Source organism: Dromaius novaehollandiae, chromosome 2, assembly GCF_036370855.1.
Source record: "Dromaius novaehollandiae isolate bDroNov1 chromosome 2, bDroNov1.hap1, whole genome shotgun sequence".
Taxonomy (NCBI): Eukaryota; Metazoa; Chordata; class Aves; order Casuariiformes; family Dromaiidae; genus Dromaius; species Dromaius novaehollandiae.
The window spans coordinates 23974996-23999849 of NC_088099.1; the positions used below are offsets into that span (position 1 = coordinate 23974996).

Below are 24854 nucleotides of genomic sequence, written 5' to 3' on the forward strand. Positions count from 1 at the left end.
TGTTTAGCAGTAACAAGCAATGAAAAAAGACAACTTGTCTCTATTTTTAGGAGAGGAAAAGTTGCCAAACCAGATAATTTAGACCTCTCATGCATTTTTTCATGGAAATGATTAATAGCTTTTCCTCTGCAGAGCACACAATAAATTCAAAACTTCTGTGTGTAAATGACTCTGATTTGATGTGAATTCAAATATCATGAATTTCCATCTATGTCAAAAATAGATGTTTTTCTAATGATGGGTATAGGATTTGGACCCCACAAGACAATGAAAGAAAGAAGAATAAAACTACTGTTCTGTAGCAGAACAAGTAAAAGCAGAGCCTAACCCTAATGGACCTTCCAGTGAATATTCTGGCTGGACATATAATGACTTGGTCCTTATTTTAGAGTTTACATGTCACCACTGTATAGAAGTATGTTTTATTGTTTGCATATTCGTTGTTCAGTCCTTTTTTTCTACTTAATAATTTCACAAGCTCTTTAGCTCAAGAGCAAGCATAGTCTAGAGCAGAGAATAAAGGACATGTCAGGGATCAAGTAACAGCTTCCAGACCAGAGCAGGATGAAAGAAGTCACCACTGCCAGTATATGCTCACGTAGGCCCTGATTGAATGTCCTCAGCCTTTTTGCTGTGGCTCCAAGCCTGGATGAGGTGACAGTGCAGAAAGAAAGACTGCGCATGCAAAAGCAGTCTTTTTGTGCCTGGGGCCTATCATTGCTCCCCTAGGCCCATTGCCCTCTGTTTTCAAACAGGCTGGGTTCTGTCCCAAAGAAGCCATCATTTAACTCTTAAACAGATGTGCAGAAGTCTCTCCCCTTTAATATTAGAGTGGGGCTGCCAAAATAGTGGGGACGTAACTCTACAGAGTTCTAGGTATTCAAATTAAGGGCTCATTTGCACTAGAGAGACTAACCATATCTCACAGAGTCATTCTTTTTAGCTTCAAATTCAAACAGGCTACATATTATCAAGCTTCCTCAAGTTGGGTGTTCAAGCTCTCCCTTGTGCTCATGAAGCGTTGGAGTGCTTTATTTTTAGTGGAAGATCAGGTTCTGAAATCACCACAAATCCAGGGTCTGGATAAGTCCTGGATATCTGCCTATTTTATCTCTGCCATAACCTAGCCTTGTACCGAATCCTTTTGGGTTATCTAGTCCCAGTATAAAACAGAACATGTCCTGAGTTGATCTGTTGCAGAATTTGTAATGAACATCCAGCCAGGAAGGACAGATCTAATGGAAATCCTTCCATCTTGTCTTTCACTATCTGTTTATGACACAATGCTTCTCTTTCCATTTTCTTTATGAGAAACAGAACATTAAATCTTTTGGGGTTATTGTGCCTGCTGCTATCTGGGAGCTGCCAGGGAAAGTTTTGTCATGTGCGTTGCATAGCCTTTATGGTGATGGTTATGTCTCGCCACAGTTGTTTATTTCAAGATGAAAATATCTTTGGGTTTTGGTACTGTGTGCAAATTGTCTACAAAAGCCATTGATGAAAATGACTCATAAATGTCCCAAAAAGGAGATAGAAGGAACATTCATTTTCTTCTGCCATTTAAAGTATTCCTGACCCTGAAGCATATTTCTGTAAGGCCAGTGGAAGTAGAGAAATGTAAACGTTGTACAAAAAGAGGATCAGACCCATAAACTGTCCATATCCTCCCCTACCAGGGCATTATTCAATGGAATTCGTTGTAGGACAGGCTGTTACCCATGTGGAGCATCAGTTTAAACATACTTGTTTAAACTTGTTAAATCCTAACCATCTGAAAGGCAGACAGACAGAGCACAGGAAAACATACTACCAGACCTGGCCCAAACCCACCAAGCTAATTACCACTAAAGCATTATGCCTGATGACTTCAGTGCCTCTTAAGCAAGCCAGTGCTAGAAATATGGAAGCACCAAATAAGGGTTTGTTTAGAACCCTGAGTTCTGGTTTAATGAACTCATTTAGATCAATTTAGCTTGCTGATCTGTGCTACTGCAAAGTCTGTTTTAAGACTCAATCTACTGAATTCCCCATTTATAAATCAAACCAGGCGATAAGAACAGTGGAGTGGAAGGGGTGCCCAGCTGGACCTTTCGTTAGGGGTATCAAATAGGAACAAAGCCCTTTCCCTTTCTCAGAGTGTGCTCCAGCTAAAGAAAGCAGAAGAAAAGCTGATCCTTTTTCCCCACTGCCTGGCTCCAGCAGGTCTGAGTGGCCCAGTGAGCTGTTTTGGATCTTTCCAGGGAGTCCTGTATGGGGGCTACAGAGAGAATGAGAAAATATTTGGGCCTGTGGGAGTTCAACCCAGGCCTGTGTCTAATAACAAAGATGTGCCCAAGGCCCAGTATAGTGCTCATAGTGATGACCTCGTTTGTTCCAGATGTTGACTCATGGGGAAGAATATGCCGTTAGATTGATACCATTTGTAAGCCTTAACACATCCTGCTACAATGCTGAAAACATTAGAAACTTGAATTAACCATCTTTCGATCTATACGTTGTATTTATATACACACAGAGGTAATGCTTAAATTAGTGAACAGATGACTTAAAGCATGAAGCTGGATTTATGTTGTCAGAAAGGAACCCCATCAGCCTTCAATGTGAGCTGCATGAGAGTGCCTACAAAGTGGGATTGCATCTGTTTCTGCCATGGGCAAGTAATGGTTTGGAATAAAATACAAGGAAGTTAATGGCATGCTTGTTTCCTTCTAATCCAAGCTGGAGAGAAGTGATATTGTGGCATGGGTGACCCTGTATTAAATAGATTGGCACTGGCTGGATATAACCAAGACCATCTCTGACAGTGTGAAATATTTTATTTCAGATATGCTGTTAAATAATCACTTGGAAAGTATGAATTATCACATTTGTTTTATGTTGCTACAGTTTGAATATAAATGATGTAATTTAGGCTGGAAAAAAATGTGCAAGAGGATACTTATAGTTCTTCTGAAGCTGTTTTGTTTTTCCAGATTTAATCGTAGGTGCATTTGGAGTTGGAAAAGCAGTTGTTTACAGGTATGTGATAAATATGATGGAATTTGTATTTTACAGCTTCAGTGGAATATCTGCAAATAAAACTAATTTCACATTTCTATGTTATGCTGGTGCAATGTGTGAAAGACGGTAATTATGCATGATAATTAAGTATATTTTAAAGAACAAATGCTGTTGCTTTATTAGTTTGTTTTTTCACAGGCTCAAAACTTCCCATTTTTAATGAAACTTTCCATGCTTATTCTTAGCTCAAGAAACTTTTTTTGGATAGTGTGACTCTCAGCATATTTTAAATTAGACAGGAAGGGAAAAGGGCATCTTTTCTATCTTTAGAGCAAGCCTCCCATTCCTGTATAATCAAAAAGATCTCACTACAGCACATGAGAGAAAAATTCAAAAAGCACAATACTGAAAATTCATTTCTTTCCAGGGGGAATGGTACTAGTAAGAATTTTAGATTTTTAAGTGACAGATTTTTTGGAAGCTATGTACGTTGAGGTGGGAACTATTAGAAACAAAGACTATTACTTCTAGGTTCAATTTAGAAAAGCTGTATGAGATCCTGTTATGTGAATCTCCGTAATTGTTGCTGACTACTACAGTTTTCACTAAATGCACAGTTTGATTAGCGATATAAATTATAACTAACAAATGCATAAACTAAAATCTGCTGCTGCCGCTCTATTAGTCCAGCCATGCAGACAATTCTTCACATGTAAATATTCAACTAAATATTCACCATTGCTGCAACAAGGTAGTCATATTTTCTGATTACTGTCTTCTTATTGTCTGTATTCCCAACAGTACCTCTCTGAGACAAGGCATGTTCTACTTCCCAGCTGAATATTTGTCAAAGCATAAGAATTAGACCTGATTTTCCTACTGCCCTATGTCAGAAACCTGCAAATACTTTGCAATGCATTACTTTGCAGTGGCATAAATGACTGCACAGGATGTGAAACATTAGAGAACTCGCTCCCGTGTATTCTAGATAGCAATAAAAGATGTGCTTTATTTAATTTCAGTAAATGAATAGCAAGAGGCCTTCAACCTTTCCATTTCCTGGCCAGAGTGTGTCAAATGTGCAACTTGTCGTACTGGAGAAACAAAGTTTTATTAACTGAAATTTGCTAGAAAAAATGTTTTCCTTATTGTACAAAAATAAAGTAATTTTATTTTTGAGTCTTGTTGAAGAGATATATAAAAATAATCATACAAGATCAACTGTTGATTAAAATATGGGGAAAATAACATTGTGATAAGCTATTTTTGCCAGAATTATGTAACTTACTGTAAAATAGTATCACTGTCTTCAAAAACAGAATTTAGACCCTTTCTTGTTTTCCTTTCTCTTTTAAACTGCTCTCAGTTATAGCTCATTACTTCATAACACATTGTTGTTCGTAGGGGTGTTTCACATCATGACAGCCATATATTCACATACCCAGTGGCATGTTATGTGATGATTGTTCCTGGCTTACAAAGTCAGTTGGCTCAAGAGCTGTCAGATAGTGTTTACCCTATTACTGGTTCAGGATATTCCAGACCAAATTCTATTTTAACCAAATTATGTTCATTTTTTGAAGAATCTTAAGCAGAGATAGCAAATTTGAAGATGTCATTGTTTGTGGAGAAAACAAGAATCTGACAATTTTTAAAATAATTGCTAAAGAACTGCTGTAATTCCCAAAAGGCAGGCTCTGTCCCTTTGTGAAAATCCAGTGTAGTGGGATGCGTCTGATGTGCCTGAGCCCAGAACATGCTTACTATAAGTGCAGGATACTGTTTCACTGATGCTGTCTGCTGTTACCCTGTGATTTCTGTGAAGAACTTTCAAAATATCACAGTAGGAGGGATCATAATTTCTGACAAAAAATATCCTTTTGGGTAGGAACAGCACTTAAAGTGTTTTCTTCCAAGTAATGCTACATTTCCAGCTTCTCTTCAGCCACCTCATTTATATGTTTTCTCTGCTGCAACTTATCTACTCATGTGGCCCTGCTATATCTAGTGAACCTTATTTCTGTCCCTCAGAGCCAGGCCTGTTGTGACAGTGAACGCTCTACTCATTCTGAACCCTATGATTGTGAATCCAGACAACAAAACTTGTCAGCTCCCTGGCTCTCAGCTTTTGCTGGCCTGGTAAGTTCATGATTAGACAAAAAACATCGTCATTTTCCTCTTCTTTCTCAAATAACTTTCTACACATAACTTGTCTTGCAGCTCTTTGTTGAACCTGCAAGTGTTCAAATATGCTATGAGTCCAACAAAAAAAATTGTGTAGAACAGAATTCTTTTTGATACCTTTCACTGCCTCACAACTTCTCAAAATGAAGTAGCTGAAAGTTACTTGTGAAAGTCTTGTGGTACGCTGAGTACCATTATCTCTTTCTGCATATGAGGATGCTCAGCATCTCATAGGATCAAGTTACAAATTCACATGAAGAGTTCAGATGCCTAAAACATAAAACAGCTAAGACAGACAAAACACAGAAATATAGATCTGCCAAAACACATCTTTTTGGAAAAATGTCGCTGAAAGTGCTACTAAGAGCAGGAGGTTCCACCCTTTTCTGTTAAGGAAGGAGATCTCAGTCCTTATGGAAGAAGTAAGATGTATCACCTTGTCCTGCTGCACATCCAGAGAGCAGTTCACAGGGTGTTGTAGCTGGCTCTCGTTGGTCAGAGGAAAGCTGTTCTAATGTGTCATATAGGACAATTTTGGATACATCCTTAAAAGAGAAACCCTCCACCACGGTAACATTTAACTTTGAAAAGGAAAAGGACATTCAAAAATTTGAAGCTAATTAAAACAATTTAAAATCAGCTAAAAAAGGTGAGATGCTTGTAGGAGAGTTGGACAGTTTAAAAACATGTAATACCGCATAAAGTCACCTTTACCACATTAAAACAAAAGTCACTTACAAAGGACCCCAAGAAAAATTGGTAAAAGAGGTTATTAGAAATACATAAGATACTATTTAACAAATGGAAGTCACTACAAATGAGGAAGCTAAAAACACAGCAGAGCATAAATGCCTCCAGGTTGAATGTAAAATACCAGTAAGTCTGAGAAGAACAGATTTCTAAGACCTGCAAACTGTTCATATCATTTTATTTAAACATATCAGAGGCAGAAAGTCTGCCAGAATGTGGGGTGGATGAAAAGATTATCGAGGTGTAAAGGAGAACACCAGGTAGATACAGCAACTGCACACTTATTGCACTGCTTTTTAACCAGAGGTGGTCAGAGGGATTCCCCACACTGGAGGCATTCTTTATGGGAGATTATGAGTCTGAGAAATCATCTCAAAAGGAAGAGTCAGCATAAGAGGTTTTAGAATAAATTGATAATCATCATGACCAGAAGAAATTCATTTAAGAGTCATAGAGGAACTCAACTCTGATATCATTAAACCACTAAATACATAGGCTATTAAATGCAATTTGTGACTCAGGAAGTTCCTACACCTGCTGATTGCCAAAATCTGGGAGAGGGTTTCCAGGAGATTTTCAATCTTGCCCTATTATTTTGATCTTTACCTAACTGCTCATATTTATCATTACATTCCTCGTTTCTACATCCTATGTAGATAATTGTCCATCTACAGAGCAATAGAGAACGCTTTTGGTAGAAATGCGCAGTCCCAGAACATTTCTATATAATTAAAATGGTTTTAATGAATATTTTTTCAAAATTCATCCTGAATTAATCCATGTATATTCAGTGTCCCATGAGCTAGTCTAGGCAATGGAATAAAACAACCTTGTACCAGAAGGTGTAGACAGGAAAATGGAGCTGGTTGAAAATTCTCCAGTGATTTGTTTCTGTGGGAAAACACCAATTTTCTAAAAAGCAAAACCTTTAACAGAAACATGTCATCTTCTGCAAAAAATAATTTTATAAAGAAGAAGCTTAGAGAGATCTTTAAAAAGCTTTGACCTTTCTTGAATGGAACATCCTGATTTTTTGATTCAAACAACTTCTGTTTTAATATTTTATGTAATACCAATTTTAAAGTATCCAGATTGGGCTGAAGCAGTTTCATTAATCCAAGTGATGTTTTTTTCAGAACTTCAGTTTTTTAGAATTTTTAAGAATACTGTATTCTATAGTGGAATTCAAAATCGTAATGCTTGTCATCAGGTTAGGGAAAGAAAAATGTGTTTTTCTACACTGCAGAAATACATAAACACACCTCTGTTAAAAAACATTCCTGCTTTAAGATATTGTTTAAAAAGTGGAGAAAAAGTGAGGCATACTCTTTAACATGTATTTTTTTCATTACTTTTCATTTTTGTGTTAGAATAAGCTAGAAAATGTTTGTTTCTTATCTACAAGAGTTTTAGTAGGAACCTGATTTATTTTCTGTCTGCTTTATTCTAAAATATTCTTCCCTAAAGATTGAGATCATAATATGAAATATTTATCTTAGACTTCCAAAATGACTGAAGAGCAGCTGCAGTTTTCCATGCCATAATTCTTCTCTTTAGTTGATATAAGCTTGTATTGTACATATGAAAACAATTAGGAGGGAAACTCCAACAGATAAAGAATTCCTCAGTCCCATGGGACAGATTTCTGTATCTCTTAGCCAGCTGTGCAACTTGTGTAAAATGTCTACTGATTGACATTGCAAAATCAGAATGAAAGGAAAGCTCCTACCAGAAAAGTTTCAGGAAGTGTAAAGTATGAATAATGTTGATTGTTGTACATTTTAAAGTATTAAGAAAATATTATTTTAGCCATTATATAAATTGGAAAACTGAAGCACAGAGGAAACATGCATACGAAGTCATTTTTATACTGAGTCTTAAAAGAAATGTCCTGAACTCCTAGAATTATATATGTTTCTTTCTCTGTTGTGTTAAAATGTGACTATTCCTTCAGTTCCCCAAACTGGCAAATTTGGAACACATTCTGCAACTTTGAAACAATCCAAGAAAATATGAAAAAACATTTTTAATGGAATTGTGTGAAAGATGAAGGTTAATTTCTTTCTTGTGTGTTGATAGTTCCTACAAGTAAGCTTGAAATTCAACCATTACATTTTTTAATATGCCTATAAATCAGATTTTAAATCTCATAAATCTTCTAGACTCATATACTTTTTTGTGATCTTTTCCTCAGCTTTTCTTTTTTGTAAAGCTAAAACATCACTCAATATCTCCACAGCATCTCCTTATCAAAGTGATGAGCATTTTAAGTTTGGCTGCGTTTCTGGTCAAACTTTGTGATCTCGTTAGAACTGTTTCTGCACTGAATATCCTTAAAATCACAACTGTGCGGCCAAATTCTGCCTAACCCATGATCTTGCCTCTCAGATAGCTGAAGGCCAAGAGACTAATAAACTGCAAAGTTTTGCTCTTTTGCATTGCCATTCCCTTCTTGCCTGCAGTGGAAGGATTAAACCTCGACTTTTACAGTAACAGTTAAGTATATGACTTCAGCTATCAAATGTGTGTGATGAATTATTGTATTCATTACAGCAGATTTAACTAGTGTTTCCAACCAGTGCAACTCTTAGCAGATTAAACAAACACTAAAATGGTGCTGTTTAACAAGTAGTACCTTTCTGATTACAACAGATCAGTGTATTTCAAGCTGGATTTTAACATGAACCATGTTTTAAATATGAGTGCAAAAATAATGTGAGCTCTCAAAAGAGAGATTACTGAGTTTAATACGTGATGGCAGTTCATGAGTTTACATTTGAGGAAATACAGTCTTGTGTTACAGCCTGTCAGAATGACCTTTGAAGCCTGATATCTAAATTGCATTTTTGCAACTACATAAGCTTTTCTCATTCCTGCTGTTCACGTCCGTGTGTATTAGCAACCGATCAGTTCTTTGTCTGTTAACTCATAATTCTAAAGAAGTGGAAATATGGCTGAATTTGCAATTTCTCCGTCGAATGTGTAGCAACAGTCCTAATACCTTTGGCAGCTACGGTTAAGTTTGTTTAATAGGATACAGCAAATTGTTTGCCCAAGAGGAAGATGTTGAATAAGGTCATGAGAGTTATATGAATCCCAGATGTGGCACATTTTCATTACATTTGTCAGAGGAAGCAAATACTCAATTATAATATGGTTACAGCTTATTTTAGAGGTGACGGTATTGGTTTTGAATACACTGCCTGGGTAAGTTAGCATACTGGGTAAGAGCAGTGAGGAGATTTAAGAGCAATGGCTATTTCAGAAATGCTTTTATTTAACCCAAGCTGTTGTTATAAATTACAAGATGTACAGATTTCTCATCTCCCAGTGCGGCCCTACTATCCATGTTTAGCTGAGTCTTCCATATGCAAAACCAGACATTTTCTGAACCCATGAGAACATTCTGTAGGAATGACTGGTAACCAGGGACTCCTACGAGTTGTAGGATGTCCCAGAGCCCTTTTTGTATGTGACAACAGATATCAAACGTAAGAGCATGTTTCCAGTCGTGGATTTCTTGTGTTGTCAGTTAACAGGGAAATACGCCTGGTAACAGCATCAATATCATTGTAGCAGTTTCCCTGGCCTTCCAAAGTAGTTTTTGAAAGCTTTTTAAAAATATGATTCAGTTAAATATTTATATAACTTGCATGGACTCTTTACAAAGTGAAACCTTTCTATAAGCATTTACAATTTTTATATTTTTTAAATAAATCTGCTAGTAAGTCTTGTTAGAAAGTATCAGTCAATAAAACTACAAAAGGTTTCTTCTCACAGTTACTGAGTGAACTGACAATCTATTGCCTGGCTTATAGAAATCTGGAAGTAAAAGTTTATTACAAGAATTAATTACTGTTGAGGTGGAGTTTCTATAGTACTGTTATCGTTGTGATGTGAATGTTGCTAGGCTCAAGAAAGCTTGCTAAAGACTATGAACAGGCGAATGAAAGATAAACTTACTAGGTAATAATGTGTTGCACTAATATATTAAATAATGAAGATGAGTAACTAGTTTCTCTGTCCTTTGATTTAGTTTATGTAACTGTCAACTTCTGCAAAATTTAGCAAATTAAACACAATACATATTCATCAGTCTCATGCAAGAAAAAAGATTCAATTGATACATTTACAATGGTTTCTACCCTCTTGAAATCCTGAAAGTCTTATGTTAAAGTCAAGGGAAATCATCCTCTGTGTTTTGATTTGCTAGAAAACAGCTTGGGTGGTGGCTAAATGCTCAGAGATTTTTCTTTTTTGGCCATGACAGACTTATGTAGAGAGCCTCATACAAAGATGGTTTGCTGAAGCTCAACTTCAGGAATCCAACTTTGCTAATAGTATTCGAAGGGTGGTCTGTGCAGGCTGCCTCTTGAATTGGTGGGAAAAGACAGTCTTCTTTATATCTTCCCTGGCAAGATATTCAGAGCTTTTCTTTCTTCTTTGATTATTAGTGGAGCCTAGGAGACTTGCTAGCTTAGTTAGGAGGTGTGTTAGGTGCCTAGATACACATCACTGTGAACATCTTTTTAAAAAAAGGAAAGGAAAACTTAAATGTCGTGATTTGGGGGAATTGCTACTTCCCAGGTCAGCTGTCCTTCTGTTAACAATTACTTTTCTTTTTTTATATAGTTTTACTGTAAGAGTGTGTGCAGCTTTTGAAGGTCAAAGCATTTCAGATGAGATAGGTAAGAATTTTTTTATATTTATATAAATTTACTCAGGCCCACTTAATTTCAGCTATATTTTTTTCTTACACATTCAAAGATGATAGAAGCGAGATCTTCCTAAGGTAAGAACATACTCTTTAAAATATATATAAGCATGGTTTAAAAATATATATAAGCATGAAGCTTGAAGGATTTTTTTATTCAGTTCAAGCCATTTTCCAAACACAAACAAGAATGTAATTATTTGGGCGATGTTCTCTTTTGGAAAAAAAAAGTTTGAGTAGCGTAAGTCCTGTACAGTACAGATATACTTTGTAAATAAAGTTACAAAACTTAACTGAAATTACACATATTCCATACTCTGAATCAAAAATTAATGTGCTGCTGAATAGACAGGCACTAGTAGGTGTGGATTAGTTTTACTTGGAAGACTTTGTTGGAATAATTAACTGTAATACATAATGATTTGTTTACTAGTTTTTCTTTCCACTGCTAAATAAATGAATATTCAATGTACTTATATCCTCTAGTGCTGAAAGGCGAATTACAATTAGATTCATTGAAACAGAAAGGAGCTGTTAAGAGGACCCTTTTCTTTGATTACCATCAGTCACATCATTACTTCTCCATTGTGATGGAAAGACAGAAACAGCTCCATTGCCAGGACTTTCTTGTTTATCTCAGAGTAAGTTGCTTAAAAGATCTTGGACTGTCATCTCATCATTTGAGTAGTACCAGGGATTTGAAAAGAATAATAAAAAAGACATGTTTCTTATGGCAGTCATCTGAAAAGTAAGAACAATTTACAGAGGAACTCAAAATTACAGAAATGCGATTAACTCACATTTACTTACTTAATGTAAGGCCTGATCTGGGTGTCCAGTCTATTCTTCTGCCAGGGTAAGATTTCCCATGTAAATCTTTGGCTAATGTTTGTCAATGTAAGTATAAAAGAGAGGCTCCCTTTGCAGAAGAGTGTACATGCCATTTCAGTTCCCACAGATACTTTAAAGGATCGTCACCAGCAATTTTGGCCTAAAATTTGGATTTTTTTTAATGTATAAAATTAGAACTGTGAAACTTAACTTGTAAAGAAGAAACAGTCATTGGTTATTCACCTGTAGCTGGCATTACCTCATACAATTGAAGCAGATTTTAAGGCTGGTCCTAGAAAAGCAGTGAAAGGTGAAATAGAGGAGTCTCAAGCAGTTTGTAAGGGAGTATCTAGGCAATAAAGATGGTGGAGTTTTGCCGTCACAAATACATGTAAATCCTTGGTTATGGAACAAACAAACACTATTACCTCCACAAATCCACACAGGCACTCCCTCCATTGCAAATGTAAGGAGGGCAATAGCTGATAGGAGTTGGTTCTGTGTGTGTTTTTTAAACAGCTACATTTTAGGCTAATGCTTTGAAAAAATCCCGAGTCTACTCAGTTCGGCCAGCTACTTCTGGATGTTGGTCTGTGGAGGCAATGCATTGTGAGCATTCCAGTTACTGGTGAGTCACTCTGCCTTCCTAAAAACGCTACATACAGCCAGAAATTGTCCAATGCCTGTCAGCCATACCTCTGCCTTCAGTAAAGACTGAATTCTGAATCTATTGCCATTCCATACTTGACTAGAATAATTATATTAATGTATTGTTTTTATTATGTGATTGCCACCCACAGGATGAAACAGAATTCAGAGATAAATTATCTCCCATCAACATAAACTTGAATTATAGCTTGGATGAATCCAGTTTTGAAGATAACTTGGTTGTAAAGCCAATACTGAACTATTACCAGAAAAGCTCAATTACAGAACAGGTATGAATTTTGCATGCAGCATTTTCGGTATATAAACATGAAAGCATTTAGGAATACTATTTGTGGCATCTTTCTTAAAACAGCATATCGTTCCCAGAAATTACACAAGAATTTAATTAATCCAAGATGTAAATTGAATATAAATATAGAACCAGACAGGCCTTTAAAGCATTTCCAAAACTTTGTTGTGTTCACAGTTTTGATTACATTCTAGAATGTGTAAGCCAATTTACTGTGGGAAAGGGCCTGAGAGATTACGGTGTTCTGCTAAGGATGGAGTTTACAATCTCAGATATCCTCCAACATTACTCATGTTCAGAGGAGCTTATAGAAATAACTACTTCACCAGGGCAGTGCTAATGATATTTAAGCCAATGAAGTGATTTGGACTTTGAAACATGTACTAACTGTATTATAATTTTCTTTACAACAATACAGGCTTACATTCTGGTAGACTGTGGAGAGGACAACTTGTGCATTCCTGACTTGCAGCTTTCTGCTATGCCGTAAGTTTAATCAAATAAATGATACTATGTATAACAAAATTCAAACACTTGTAACTGCTTTAACAGAACGAAACATGCAGAGCTCCGTTCAGTTGTTGGCAATATCTACGCATTCTTACCTGATTTCCAGATTTTAATTAGTGCATCCATATCATCTAAAAAAACAAGAAATGTGGAAATACACGCTTACGAAATAAATCTATGTCAGACACATTCACAGTGTTTAACAATAATCATAGAAAATATAGTTTACAAATGTTTGCAGGAAATGTTTCTAGTTCTCCAAATGCCAAGAGATAGTATAAATTGTTGTTGCAAGAAGCTTTTTACTTTATTTATTTCAGTGTGCCAGTGAGTTTGAACTTGGGACATAATTCTTTTGAATTCATTTTACAGTGAAATAAAAGAATATCAAAACAAGAGAATTTCAGAGCATGGCAACAATTCTTCCTGTGAAGGGAGAAATATGCCAAACAGGCCAAGTGGGGAGCCTCTGGCAATTATCTGACTCTGTGATAGCTGTGAAAAGAGAGGGGACAGTGCCATCGCAGGCCGCAAGAGATCTTGTGTCATTGCCCACTGTACAACAGGCATGAGGGGAAAGCTGGAATCTCATCACCTTCATGCCAGAGCAATGCTGGTGGAGCCCTTGTGGCAATTAAGTTCCTCCACTAGATACTTCTCTCTAGGTAGAAAGGAGTCAGGCTCTGAAATTTTGTACAACTAACTTTGAAGTTCTGTGGTTTGAAGTTCTGAAGTTTCCATTGTCCATTTTGTGTATTTTCTCTGACCTCTTTCCTTCCCAGGTGTATGCACACTTCTCTATGGAGTCATTTTTTGTGAAAAAGTTTTGCTCTATGATGTTCACAAAATATTTTCCAGAACAGATGCTATGCAAGTAAATTGGCTTTCTGCTTTATTCATGCTTATAACTTAATTGTACATTTTTTAACTCCTGACAAGTAGTATGTTCTATATAGAGATAAAGATCAGCTCATAATTGGAGAAGAAAACTGTGTCATGCTCATAATAAATCCAAGGAATGATGGGGAAGGAGCCTATGAAGCTGAGCTACATATAAAGATTCCACCTGAAGCAGATTACACTGGGGTTGAACGCAACAACAAGGTAAATGCAAATCAAAATGTTGGTAATGATAATAAATCAGAAGAAGTGAGAGCAGGGCTAACCTGCATAGAATATGCCAGCTGAAAGCAGCTTGTAGATAGTTGGCTCTTAGGAGGGGAGATCCCGTCAACTCTCAACTATTCTCATTCACATAACACAGGCTGAAGATTAGCCATGCCACCAGAGATGGGAAAGTCAGGCTCATTCTATTGAGAGCCAGCTCAGATTCAACTGCTCATTATTAACTTCAGTACAGTGCCACACAAATACTGTTTTTAGGGCTAGAACTGTTCACATAATTCAGGTTTTGAACCAGTAAACCCCTCCAGTACCACAAAATGGCAGAACAGAACCGCTTGAGTGCTTCCAACCTTTGATCTCCTAGTACCAGCTCTTAGCTGCAGCTAATAAGCCCTGCTGAATCCCACACACTCGGACATCTCTTTCTTGTACTCCCAGCACAGCAGTGTTTTTCCGTTATTAAGAGTGTACTGGTCTCTGATATCCTGGATAATTGAACATTAACTTAAATATAGTATAGTATAAAACTTAACAAAGTTGATTCCCTTTCTAGTCAATTACTTTATCTTATGGCTAGGCCAAAAAAGCAATTATAATGTAAAATGTGCTAATATTCACAGAAGGACAAATGTAGACTTAAACCCAGCTGAGCTGTACTGAACTTGTAGTGTTTCTTTTTTGAGTTTGTTTTTTTAAGAGCAAAGATGAAACACTATCCTGCAAACAAGCAGAGCGTTCAAGTATTCTCTGTTGGACAGCAAGTCTGAATCACCTCAATTGCACATAAATCTCCCAATCTGTTTCAACGTGAACTTTCTTTTTTCTGCCTGGACTTTTCGGAATTGCCTCAAGGGTGAGAGTGGGAGAAAGCAAGTTAATTTCCTTTGTAGAGGCAAATGTTTTTAATGAAGTTGAAAGTAGCTTACAAAATATTTTCTATTCTCCTTCTGTAATTGTATTTATTAATAGACTTTTAACCCAATCTGAAAAAAAAGAATGACAAGAATTAATGAAGTTATTGAAGATGATAGTACAGAAATGGTCTGGAACCTCACTTCTCAGAAGCACATCTGTTTAAACAAAACAAATAAGTAAAAACACCCATTGCTTCCTCTCCTCTGTATTTCTTTTGTTCTTTTAGCGTAGTCTCTGATTTTTCAGACTGTGATCTGTAAGACATAAGAGAACTTAAATTCTTTATAACATACTACAACTGGTTATACTTTTTTCCTCTGTGGCTCTTTAGAAATCTTTGGCTGTTCTTTTAGCTATTACCAAAGATGTCAGGGGAAGCACTTGATCCAAAGCCCATAGCATGTATTTACACTTATCTATCAATTGGACTAGACAGAAATCACTCAGGGCTTTTCTATAGTTTAGGCAAAATCGAATTTTGTAGTAGCAGCAGGGTAGGCTCAGGGAGAAAGGAAGGAAAAGCTGGGAAAGTCTCTGGTGTTTTGGATGAATGAGGATAAGCTAGAATGGGTTAGGGAAGAATGTTAGTTTTCTTTTTCTTTTCCAAAGAAAAAAAGTTCAGGAAACATAATGCAACTTTTTCATTTTCTTCAGTTTTTGTGAAAGGTAAAATAGGTTTTTGATGAGTCCAGTTATGAATCCTCCTGGATTTATAGTCCATTTTAGTCTAAATTTGTCTAATTTTCTGTACATTTAGTTGGTTCACTACAGCAGTCTTAACTTCATATTTTCTTAATTTCCCTCCTTATTTCATCCAAAGAGTTGTCATCATGTTCTTTTCAAGAAATACCAGAGCATTAGTCTTACTCTCTATATCATTCTTATAGTCTTTCTTACTGCATTGAAGATACGGTTTTCACGAGGATTTCACATGGTATTGAAAACAAGTTGATTCTTTACATAGTTTTTTAAATTGTAAAAGTATATTTTTGAAAGAAGTGGCCTTCATAATGTTATGGTTGCATTAAATAAACTTAAAATTTCACTTCCAAATGTTTGTTTGAAAGAGAAATTGATATTGTACTTTTCTTTAAAAAGACAAAACCAAAACTGCTGTCATTTAACTGCTAGTGGAAGTTGGCTCTTGTCTGTCACTTTTCTGTGCTTCCGTATGTCACCTAACACTGCTATGAGCATGATAAAGAAGAATATACAATCTTTATAATGGAAAAAGAAAAGTTAAAATGGAAAAATACATATATTTTTATAACTCAAACATTCTTTTATATCCTTCTTATTCAGTTTTCTCATTTAATTTGTCCTGTATGCAACTGTACAGATTAAGTAATTTGGCCACTCAAAGCAAGAATTAGCAGACATTTTCCATTGCTTTCCCAGAACAAGCAGAGTCTTAGGTGTTTGAGATTCATACATTACAAGGATGACCAATTTTTTTATGCTGACAGTATAATTGAGTATAAATTAAAAGAGGAACTCAATTAATTCAAACTATAACGTTTGAAAAAAGGTTATAAAAGTTAACTATAACTATACACTATAACTATAAGGTTATAAAAAAGTTATGGCAATCTGAACCTCAGTCTGAACCAGAAGTTCAGAAGAACTTATCACACTGGTATGCAAGAAACACTGAAGTATACGAGAAAAAGGTCTCTTGACCTGTAAGCACGTTGAGGCATGGACCATAGATGAAAATTAATGTTTTGTTGTCAGTTGCAAGTGGAGTCAAGATTTGACTTCCTGTTTCTGTGTTTATGCAGTACCCTGCTGATGGGGTATGTCTGAATGCTCCTGAAATGTACTTTATTTAATACACAGTAATTTCAGTGGACAGATGGATTGTGATAGGTACAGTTGTCATCACGCTCTTAAACGTCCATAACCAAGGATTTCATTGACTTTCACTGTATCGATGTTTACAGTCCTCTCTGTAGTTTTAATTGAGGTTTTCTTCACATTGCAGACTTCCTTGTATTAAGACAGAGGTAATATTCACCTCAGAGCTGGCAGTACTAGAAGAGGCAGACTGAAGGCAGAACGAATGAAATGTAGTGAGCTAAAGAAATCACTTGTTATACTTCTGATGCAACCAACAAACCTTTAGAAACAAATCATTCCATTATGCTGCTGTAATTTCAAAGTAATTATGCAGGATATTATGCTACATTATTATGGGGCTACTCTGGATTTTGTCTAGCTAATAGAGAAACAAATTTATCCCTTAAGTGCTTCCTATCCAACATAAGCTTTTGTGTTCATATATGTGTCCATGTGCAGGAGGTGTGGAGTGACTGGAATTAGCTGCAATTAAAAAAAAAAATCACACTACATTACCTTATGGCCAGCAATAGAGGCAGACACAGTATATACTCATTGTAGGTACCTTCTTGTACTATAGGAGCATGATGGTGTGTTTGAACCCCAAACCATTGACTGAATACTATACACTAATCCTTAGCTCAGTGAAAGAGCTTCCAATATTGAACGTCTCAATTCTGCCTTAGTAGCAATAGCTGGAACTCAAACTCACGTGGAGTAATTAGTGAAAGTAAATCAGGCAAATACTTAAGCCTTAATAGGTATTTGTTCCATACCAAAAATATTACATATTTTGGCATGACCGTCTCTGCTCAGGTTGGAAACTGCAGAGCTGTTGCAGGTCACAACCACACTTACTTTACAGTGGATAATCTCTGACCCTAGCTCCACGCTCTTCTGAACTATAGTTTGATACTCTTTTAAAATAGGAAAAAGACCTACAACCTTCTCATCTTACCTGAAAATTCATGTTATAAGTACAAGGTTGCTGGCTTGATGAGACATTATTTGAGCCTCTTAAGGACAAATGCTAGTTCTTCTTTCATCAGTTAGATGAGAAACTAGATTCTGGCACCTCATAATTGAGATACCTAATCTATCCACTTTTACTCAGAAAAATAAGATTGGAAGGTGCTGATCAAGGAAAGGAGGTATTTTACTCTGTAGTCTATGGTGCTTAACTATTCTGGCATCAATTAGTAATTCATCACTAAGACAACCAGAAAGAGTTTTAAGTTTGTAGGCTACTTGAATTACTTACAGCATCCAATCATCTTCCCGTTAAAATGCATCCTGGGAACACATGTGTTAATTGTTGGGGTTTTGCTGCTGCTCAAGACTGCCAAGAAGGCCATGTGTTGCTATAAAAATATAAATTGCTACCAGTGGCAGGTAGAAGGATTTTGTGGCAAAACCCTCTGTCTGGCTGAATTACATGTGAAATCAATGATGTTGACAATACTGGGTGTGTAAGTCTCTTTCCTCTTGCTTGCTTCCAGCCTGCTTTTAATTTTCCTGTTTTGTATTTAACCACCTCAGAGAGGTGATCAGTGGAAAAAAAAGGCAATAAATCTCAGCCTCGAAGGAATTCTATGACAGCTGACCCTTTGTCACATCTTTATGCTGCACAAATCAGCTTTTGTGATGCTGGTCATATAAATTCTGTGTCATTAACCATTTTCAGTCTAAGACCATAGCCTCTGAATTGTATAAAACCTTGTTGCGAAACTCATCTATTTGTTCAACCTCTGAGGGGCAAAGCAATGCATGATAAAGGCTGATTACTTTGCACTGGTGAGGGATACAGCATTTATAAAGAAATTGCAAAGTATCAAATATAGATGAATGTCTATTTTGTAACTCTTAGACAGCAATTTCCAAAGAAAAACTCAACAAGAAAACTGTAAACCCACAAACCAATCTAAAATGAACAGTTTTCCAGAAAAGGTAGATTTTAACTGTGTTAACAACCTTTCTTCTCCCATGAATTGCTTCCCACCCCAATTAACCAGCTGGAAATAGTCTAAAAATCCCCCACTCCATGCTGGAGAGGAGCTTGGAATGGCTGTTAATTCCCTGGACATGCTGTGTAACAAACTTTGTTTCCTCCTAGCAAACTGTTAAAGTGTCACCATAAAATGAGGGGTGTACTGAGAGCATGCTTCACATGGGCTTCTTTTAGGACATGCTCTATCTTTTCTTTTAATCTCAGGAAAAGATAAGATCAGCATGTCTACAGTGGCTTTCACAGTTGAGGAATGAATTGGTAGTCAGTGGTCTGGAAGTTTCCCAGGTCTTTCATACAAAGACCTCGCATGTATTGCTTAATCTGTGAGAGCCACAAAAGAAAGACAGTGGGAGAGCCTTACAACAACAATTCTAGATGCATGCTGCTTCTGCAAAGCTTGTAGCGAATGCATGCTTACTTCTGCACATATATGCAAGTATTTTCTCTTATTGAATATGCCGGAGAGAAAAACAACAGAACATCTTGTTGGTTTGTCATGCTCTGTGTCTCCTAACTTCCACTATGTTAGAGCTCTTCCTCCCTCTCTATAGTCTATTTTGTATACAGATGACACAGCTAGTGATAAGGACTAAAAGGCTGAAAGGAAAAAGAACCCACAGAACACATTTTACATTAAGAGATTTAGAGGGATATTATGTGAGTATATCCCCAAAGTTGTCCACCAAAACTGCATGGGAAATGTTCAGCAAGGCCATATGATTTAGTTTAAGTTTGGGCCTGGTACCTAGATCTTTTTCTCAACTCTGCTAGAAACTTCTATATGACTGTGAACAACTCACTAAATCACTCCGATACTCTGTGCCTCAGTTTCTCAGAGACAGTATACTGGAAAAAGCTGTGTAACACATTAAGAACAAACTGGACTCTGAAAGATTAGTGGCTAGAAAAACAGTTAAATTTTACTTATTGTTGTAAACAATGAAAACCTTAACATCTAAAATTCATCTCAGTTGTTACTAAATTATAAACACAAGTAACAGTTTTTATGATTACAGAAGTGTCTAGTGTTCAAAGTACTTTACCATAGCTTGGAAAATAAAATTCTAGGGTTGTTCTGTGACAAGCTTCTACTAATGCCTGAAATTCATTGCAGAGACTTCTAGTGACAGATAATACAGTTACTGTGATTACTGTGAAGCCCATTCCCTTCATCCAGTTTTACCTACTCTGTTTTACTTCATTGTATCATTTTGGCTATAGGAATCATTCATTACAACAAAGCAGCATGTTAACTAGAAATAGAGGGATCTCAACATGGCTCTTAAAGTACTGGAATATTTTCCCATTTGTTTTTCCTTGGCATCAGTTTTCCCCCATTGTTTGATGGTAACCAATTAAATGTTTGGATAGTGCACTGAGCAGGTGTCTAAAATCAAAAGAAATGTCACAGTCAAAAAGGCATCGCTTTCCCATTGGGATACATTTCCCTGTGATCTCTGACCTCAGTGTTGGTGTCCTTTTGTTACAGGCACTGCGTGTATTGAGCTGTGATTACAAGATGGAAAATGAAACTAGAATGGTGGTTTGTGATCTTGGGAACCCCATGGTGGCTGGAGCAAACGTAAGGGAAAACCAGATGCATTTGTTGATTTTTATGTAATTGAGTTTTAGAGGGGAGCAAATGGAAACCAATTAGCAGAATGTGTCCCAATAAGCAGTACCTAAAACAAATTATGTACTTGGACCAGAAATTTTTGTTGTAATAAGAGACAGCACTGTGCTTCTGAAAAAGTAATAATCTGGTGTTTTAAAAGATTGATGATGTTAGAGCCTGTTTTTTGTTTCACTATTACTTTAAAGAAAATGATGTCACAGGATTTGCACTAGTATGAGGAGGAGGGAATCCCAATCCATAATGTGTGTGTGTTCATTTCTGCCTTTTAGTGTCCTTCCTGTTTAAGATAAGTACAGTAAATGACAACTTCTTTAGCCCAGTTCTCATGTTGCATGTATCAGTGTTCCCTTACAAGTTTAAATGATGATTTACATCAGCAAAAATGAGGTGGCAGTCAAATTTTACTTCAGGTTATTAATAACATTTTAAATTTTTTCTAGGACAGTTATTTGTAAATTATTCTGCACATCTAGATGGAACATTTGAAGCATAGACAAAAGCAGAGCTGAATACTGACTGAAGATGGACTGCAGATAAGGATTAAACATGTGTTTAGAGATAAGAATAAAGGGCTACCCATTCCACAGATGTCATCATTTGTCCCTATTTCTTGGCAAAACAGTTCAGGGGAAACCCCAGTAGTATTGAACCCAGGAATGTTCTTTCATGACTCCCCCTTCAGAAGAATTCCAGTACTGCTCATAAACTCAGGGGCGTAATGTTATGAATATTTAACTGGAACAGAATGTTTAACCCAAGCTTTTATACCTACATAAATAGCTGCCCTAATAAAAAAGAAACAGTCATCTGCATGAACATATATGGCCAATAAACAGTAGCTTTTAATTGAAAATCACACTGTTTGCATTTCATATTGGGGCTGCTGTAGGACTGCAGTGGACAGTCAGTTTGAAGGTGGGAGTATAAATTTTGCTGGGACAGACATTGCACTAAGATGGCAAACTGGGTAGATATGAGAGACAATGAGTGTAGAAAAGAGAACTAAAAATTTTTGTTCTGTTCTACTAAATGAAACTCCTAAAAAGGAAGAGTAATTGAAAACATTTCTGAAGAATGAAGTTTCATAATGGAATGATGGAAGGCACCAATGGGCAGAGGCACTAGACAAACCCCAAATCAAGGCAGATAATTCCTCTTACCAGAAAACTAGCAAACTGAGATATCTACTGACTTGTTTATTGGTTAACCTCATGGCAGAAGCAAATTATTAAGATACAGATATAAGTGGACAAGTATTGCAGATGACTGGGAGAGGATGGTAGGGAGGGTATAAAACCCCATGCGTTTGGAAAATAAGAAAAGAAAAAAAAAAGGAAGGCTAAACACCAGACACACTAACATCATATGTCAAACTAAGAGCAAATTTTCTTTTTGGTGTGCATATTGTCATAAACAGAGGCAATGGAAAGGTCTGCATGTGGAGGTATGAGACTACAGCCCCGCACCCTCCTCCCTGGGAATCCAAAGGTGTACACTCAGCCCTGTCTGCACATCATCCTTGATCCAAACTGGTAGCAGTATGAGGACTTGGGGAATGCCATTAGGTGGCCGCTAGAGTGGTACTGCTCTCACCTGTCTCCTGATGAGTTCTTATATCATAACTAATCCTGTTTTTCTTCAGAATCAGGTCTGGGGCTTCCGTAAATGCACGGTTGGCAGGTATGCCTAAGCAGAATACTTCATGAAGAGAGACTTGGAAATAGCAGTATAAAACAGAGGAGTTCATAACATGTTCAAGAATATTCTGGCTTATAACAGAAAAATCCAATGCTTGAATATCAGGGCATATGAAGATAGAACATTACAAAGCCATTTGGCAAATATGTTTGATTATAGTGAGTAAAAGCTTAAAGCATAATTTTATCTTTGAAACCAGTTCTCCTGGAAGCTTAGTAAAGGTGAAAGGACTTCAACTTTTTCAGTCCAAGCCCATTTTTTACGGCAGACATACTTCCAACAGCGAAATACCAGCCCTTTCTATAAATCACGTAAATCATGAAAGGCTGCTCTGATCCGTTTCCAATTTTGCAAAACAATTCTACTCTGGCAGGAGATCAGTTATTCTCAAAATATTCAATCAGAAAGGGACTCTGAGGAAGTTGTGAGGGATTGGAGAGGGAAGGTTAGGTCAAAATCAAACACTGCTAAAATTCTTAACTACTGAGTCACTGTAATGTCTTTTCAGCACCCTGAATCTCTAGAGTTCTTTGAGGCTTTAAGACTAGTTTCTGAGTATGAGGTTTATGTCAGGATTTAGTGGTGTACCCCATGGGATATTACTGCTTCAGTGAACTACAGAATTGTCTGCCACTTCACATCTTCAAAATGCATTATCAGCAAAATTGCTAGACCTCTGGCTTTTTGAAAATCCTTCACCATGAAATCATTGCCCACAAACAGTACTTAACTTTTTCAGTAGTTATATCTGTGTTGCAGAAAAGAAAGGTAACAAGAAATGGAAAAGAAAATCACAACACCATATGGCCCAGAATGCAAACTAGATCTCTGTGATACCATTACGCAGGCAAACAGGAAAGACGCTCAAAGTACTTATTCATGACACTGAAATGGATCAGACTGTCAAGCTTCTTAAGTCCTTACTGTCACTGGTGGTGTCTGTTAAATGGCCTTAGCGAGCGAGATGTAGGTTTTATTGGAAATTCTGATATTAGAAATTCAATAATGAGATTGCTCTTCTTGCAATCTCATTGGCAACAAGGGAGGACAAGGATTGAATGAACTTTGGTAATGACTAGAAATAAGATTAAATGACTGGGAGGCTTGGAAGATCTTGCTTATTTCTTGATATGTACCAAACTCATTCTTCAAGACCACTGAGGCTGTATCTTTCATATACACTGTAAAACACTTTAAAAAAAAAAAAAAAAAAAAGTAGCCATCTGTCTTCCAGCATACTCCTAGGTGCTGTTGAACATAATAACAGATTAAGAGACTATCAGTAGTAAACATCACCTATTTCAAAAATAAATGTTTCTAACATGGCAAATAATGTAATTTCAGCAAAACTGACTTCACTTGGAAAATTTAATTAAAATAAACTAGTATGATAAGATGAACCTCTTGCTAAAATAAGGAGGTCCAGTGATTACTAGGCCAAATTCACTACAAGTTCAAGCAAATTCAACTCCTTTGACCTCGGTGGGTTTTCAGCAGGTATGGGTAAGCATCTTTGGCCCTTTATTAGTAGCAATGTCAAGGGCTACTTGATATTAGCAAAGTCATATGACCACACAAAAGCAACTTCTGCAGCTCATTAGAGTCCTACAGTAGGAGTGTGTTTCAGTATTAATAAGAGATTAAGCCTGGGATGTCAGGGGTGTAATAGATCAAAACTGCAGTTCATGTCTGCTCTGTTAGATCTGATGAAAAGTATCTTTGGTTCACTAAATCTTTTTTTTTGCTAGAAGTGGAAACAAATCTGTACAGACTGATGTAAAACAGTGAGAAAAATCTTGAATTCCATATTTGGAAATGTTTGTCTTGGAGAGTAAAACAACATTATGTGATTTTTAAATGTAAGTGAAGTATCAAGACGGTTGTTAAAATTATCTCCCCAGAGTGGTCATAACAATAGCTTACATCTTTATTCTCGGTCAGCTATTCCATTTCTGTTTAGTTTAAAGAGCATTATGTTTTCATCTTAAAAAATTTACTTCCAAAAAGAGAGATTAGCTATAATTGCAGTGCTAAAATGATCAGTACGCAAAGACTTGAACTTGCCATTTCTTTTAGGCTGGCAATATTGCTTTCAGTACAGGACAACTGAATTAAGTAATTGAAAGATGTTAGCTAAGTCTAGTTCTGCAGATGGATTAAGATTCAGCAATCCATCACTGCAAGTGAAGAAAGAGGGAAAATTAAGTGAAGATTTTTAAAAAATAACGATGAATTGAAAACGAAAAATTGCTCAAACAACTGATGTGACCCCCTCTGCGAGTAGTGTAAGTACAGAGGAAAATCTTTCCTCTTCAGTGATGTCGAATCATGGTCCCTAAAGGAAGACTGTACATTACTGTACATGTCCTGCTGCATTGCTGATGACACTGCTCCAAGCATGCCAAGAAAAGCACGCCCAGCAGACAACTCTTTTTCTTTTTTTCCCAAACAAGCATATTAAAATGAAGAAAAGAACTTTTCAGGTGTAATATACTGAAATATTGGCAGAACTGAAGCCCTGATGTCCTCATTTCCTAATGCCATTTGATGAATTTCTCAGGATGATTGTTTCTCCACATATATTTAACCATCTTTTTAAAAAAAGAAAGCACAATGTGCAAGTTGTCTGGCAGGAATTTCTACCATCGGTCAGTACAGGGGGGAGTGAGAAGTCATGCAAGATTAC

At 36.6% G+C, this 24854-nt stretch overlaps 1 protein-coding gene across 3 annotated transcripts in view; it reads left to right on the forward strand.

The window, feature by feature from the left end:
- ITGA8 (integrin subunit alpha 8) overlaps window positions 1-24854 on the forward strand; it is a 113361-nt gene that overhangs the window by 42335 nt on the left and 46172 nt on the right. For all 3 annotated transcript variants that reach the window (XM_064505992.1, XM_026098730.2, XM_064505993.1), the window contains exons 14-21: window positions 2973-3018; window positions 5032-5139; window positions 10567-10622; window positions 11135-11289; window positions 12280-12417; window positions 12856-12923; window positions 13904-14051; window positions 20324-20416. In XM_064505992.1, the coding sequence (XP_064362062.1) occupies window positions 2973-3018; window positions 5032-5139; window positions 10567-10622; window positions 11135-11289; window positions 12280-12417; window positions 12856-12923; window positions 13904-14051; window positions 20324-20416 (812 nt within the window). The remainder of the gene's footprint in view (window positions 1-2972; window positions 3019-5031; window positions 5140-10566; window positions 10623-11134; window positions 11290-12279; window positions 12418-12855; window positions 12924-13903; window positions 14052-20323; window positions 20417-24854) is intronic.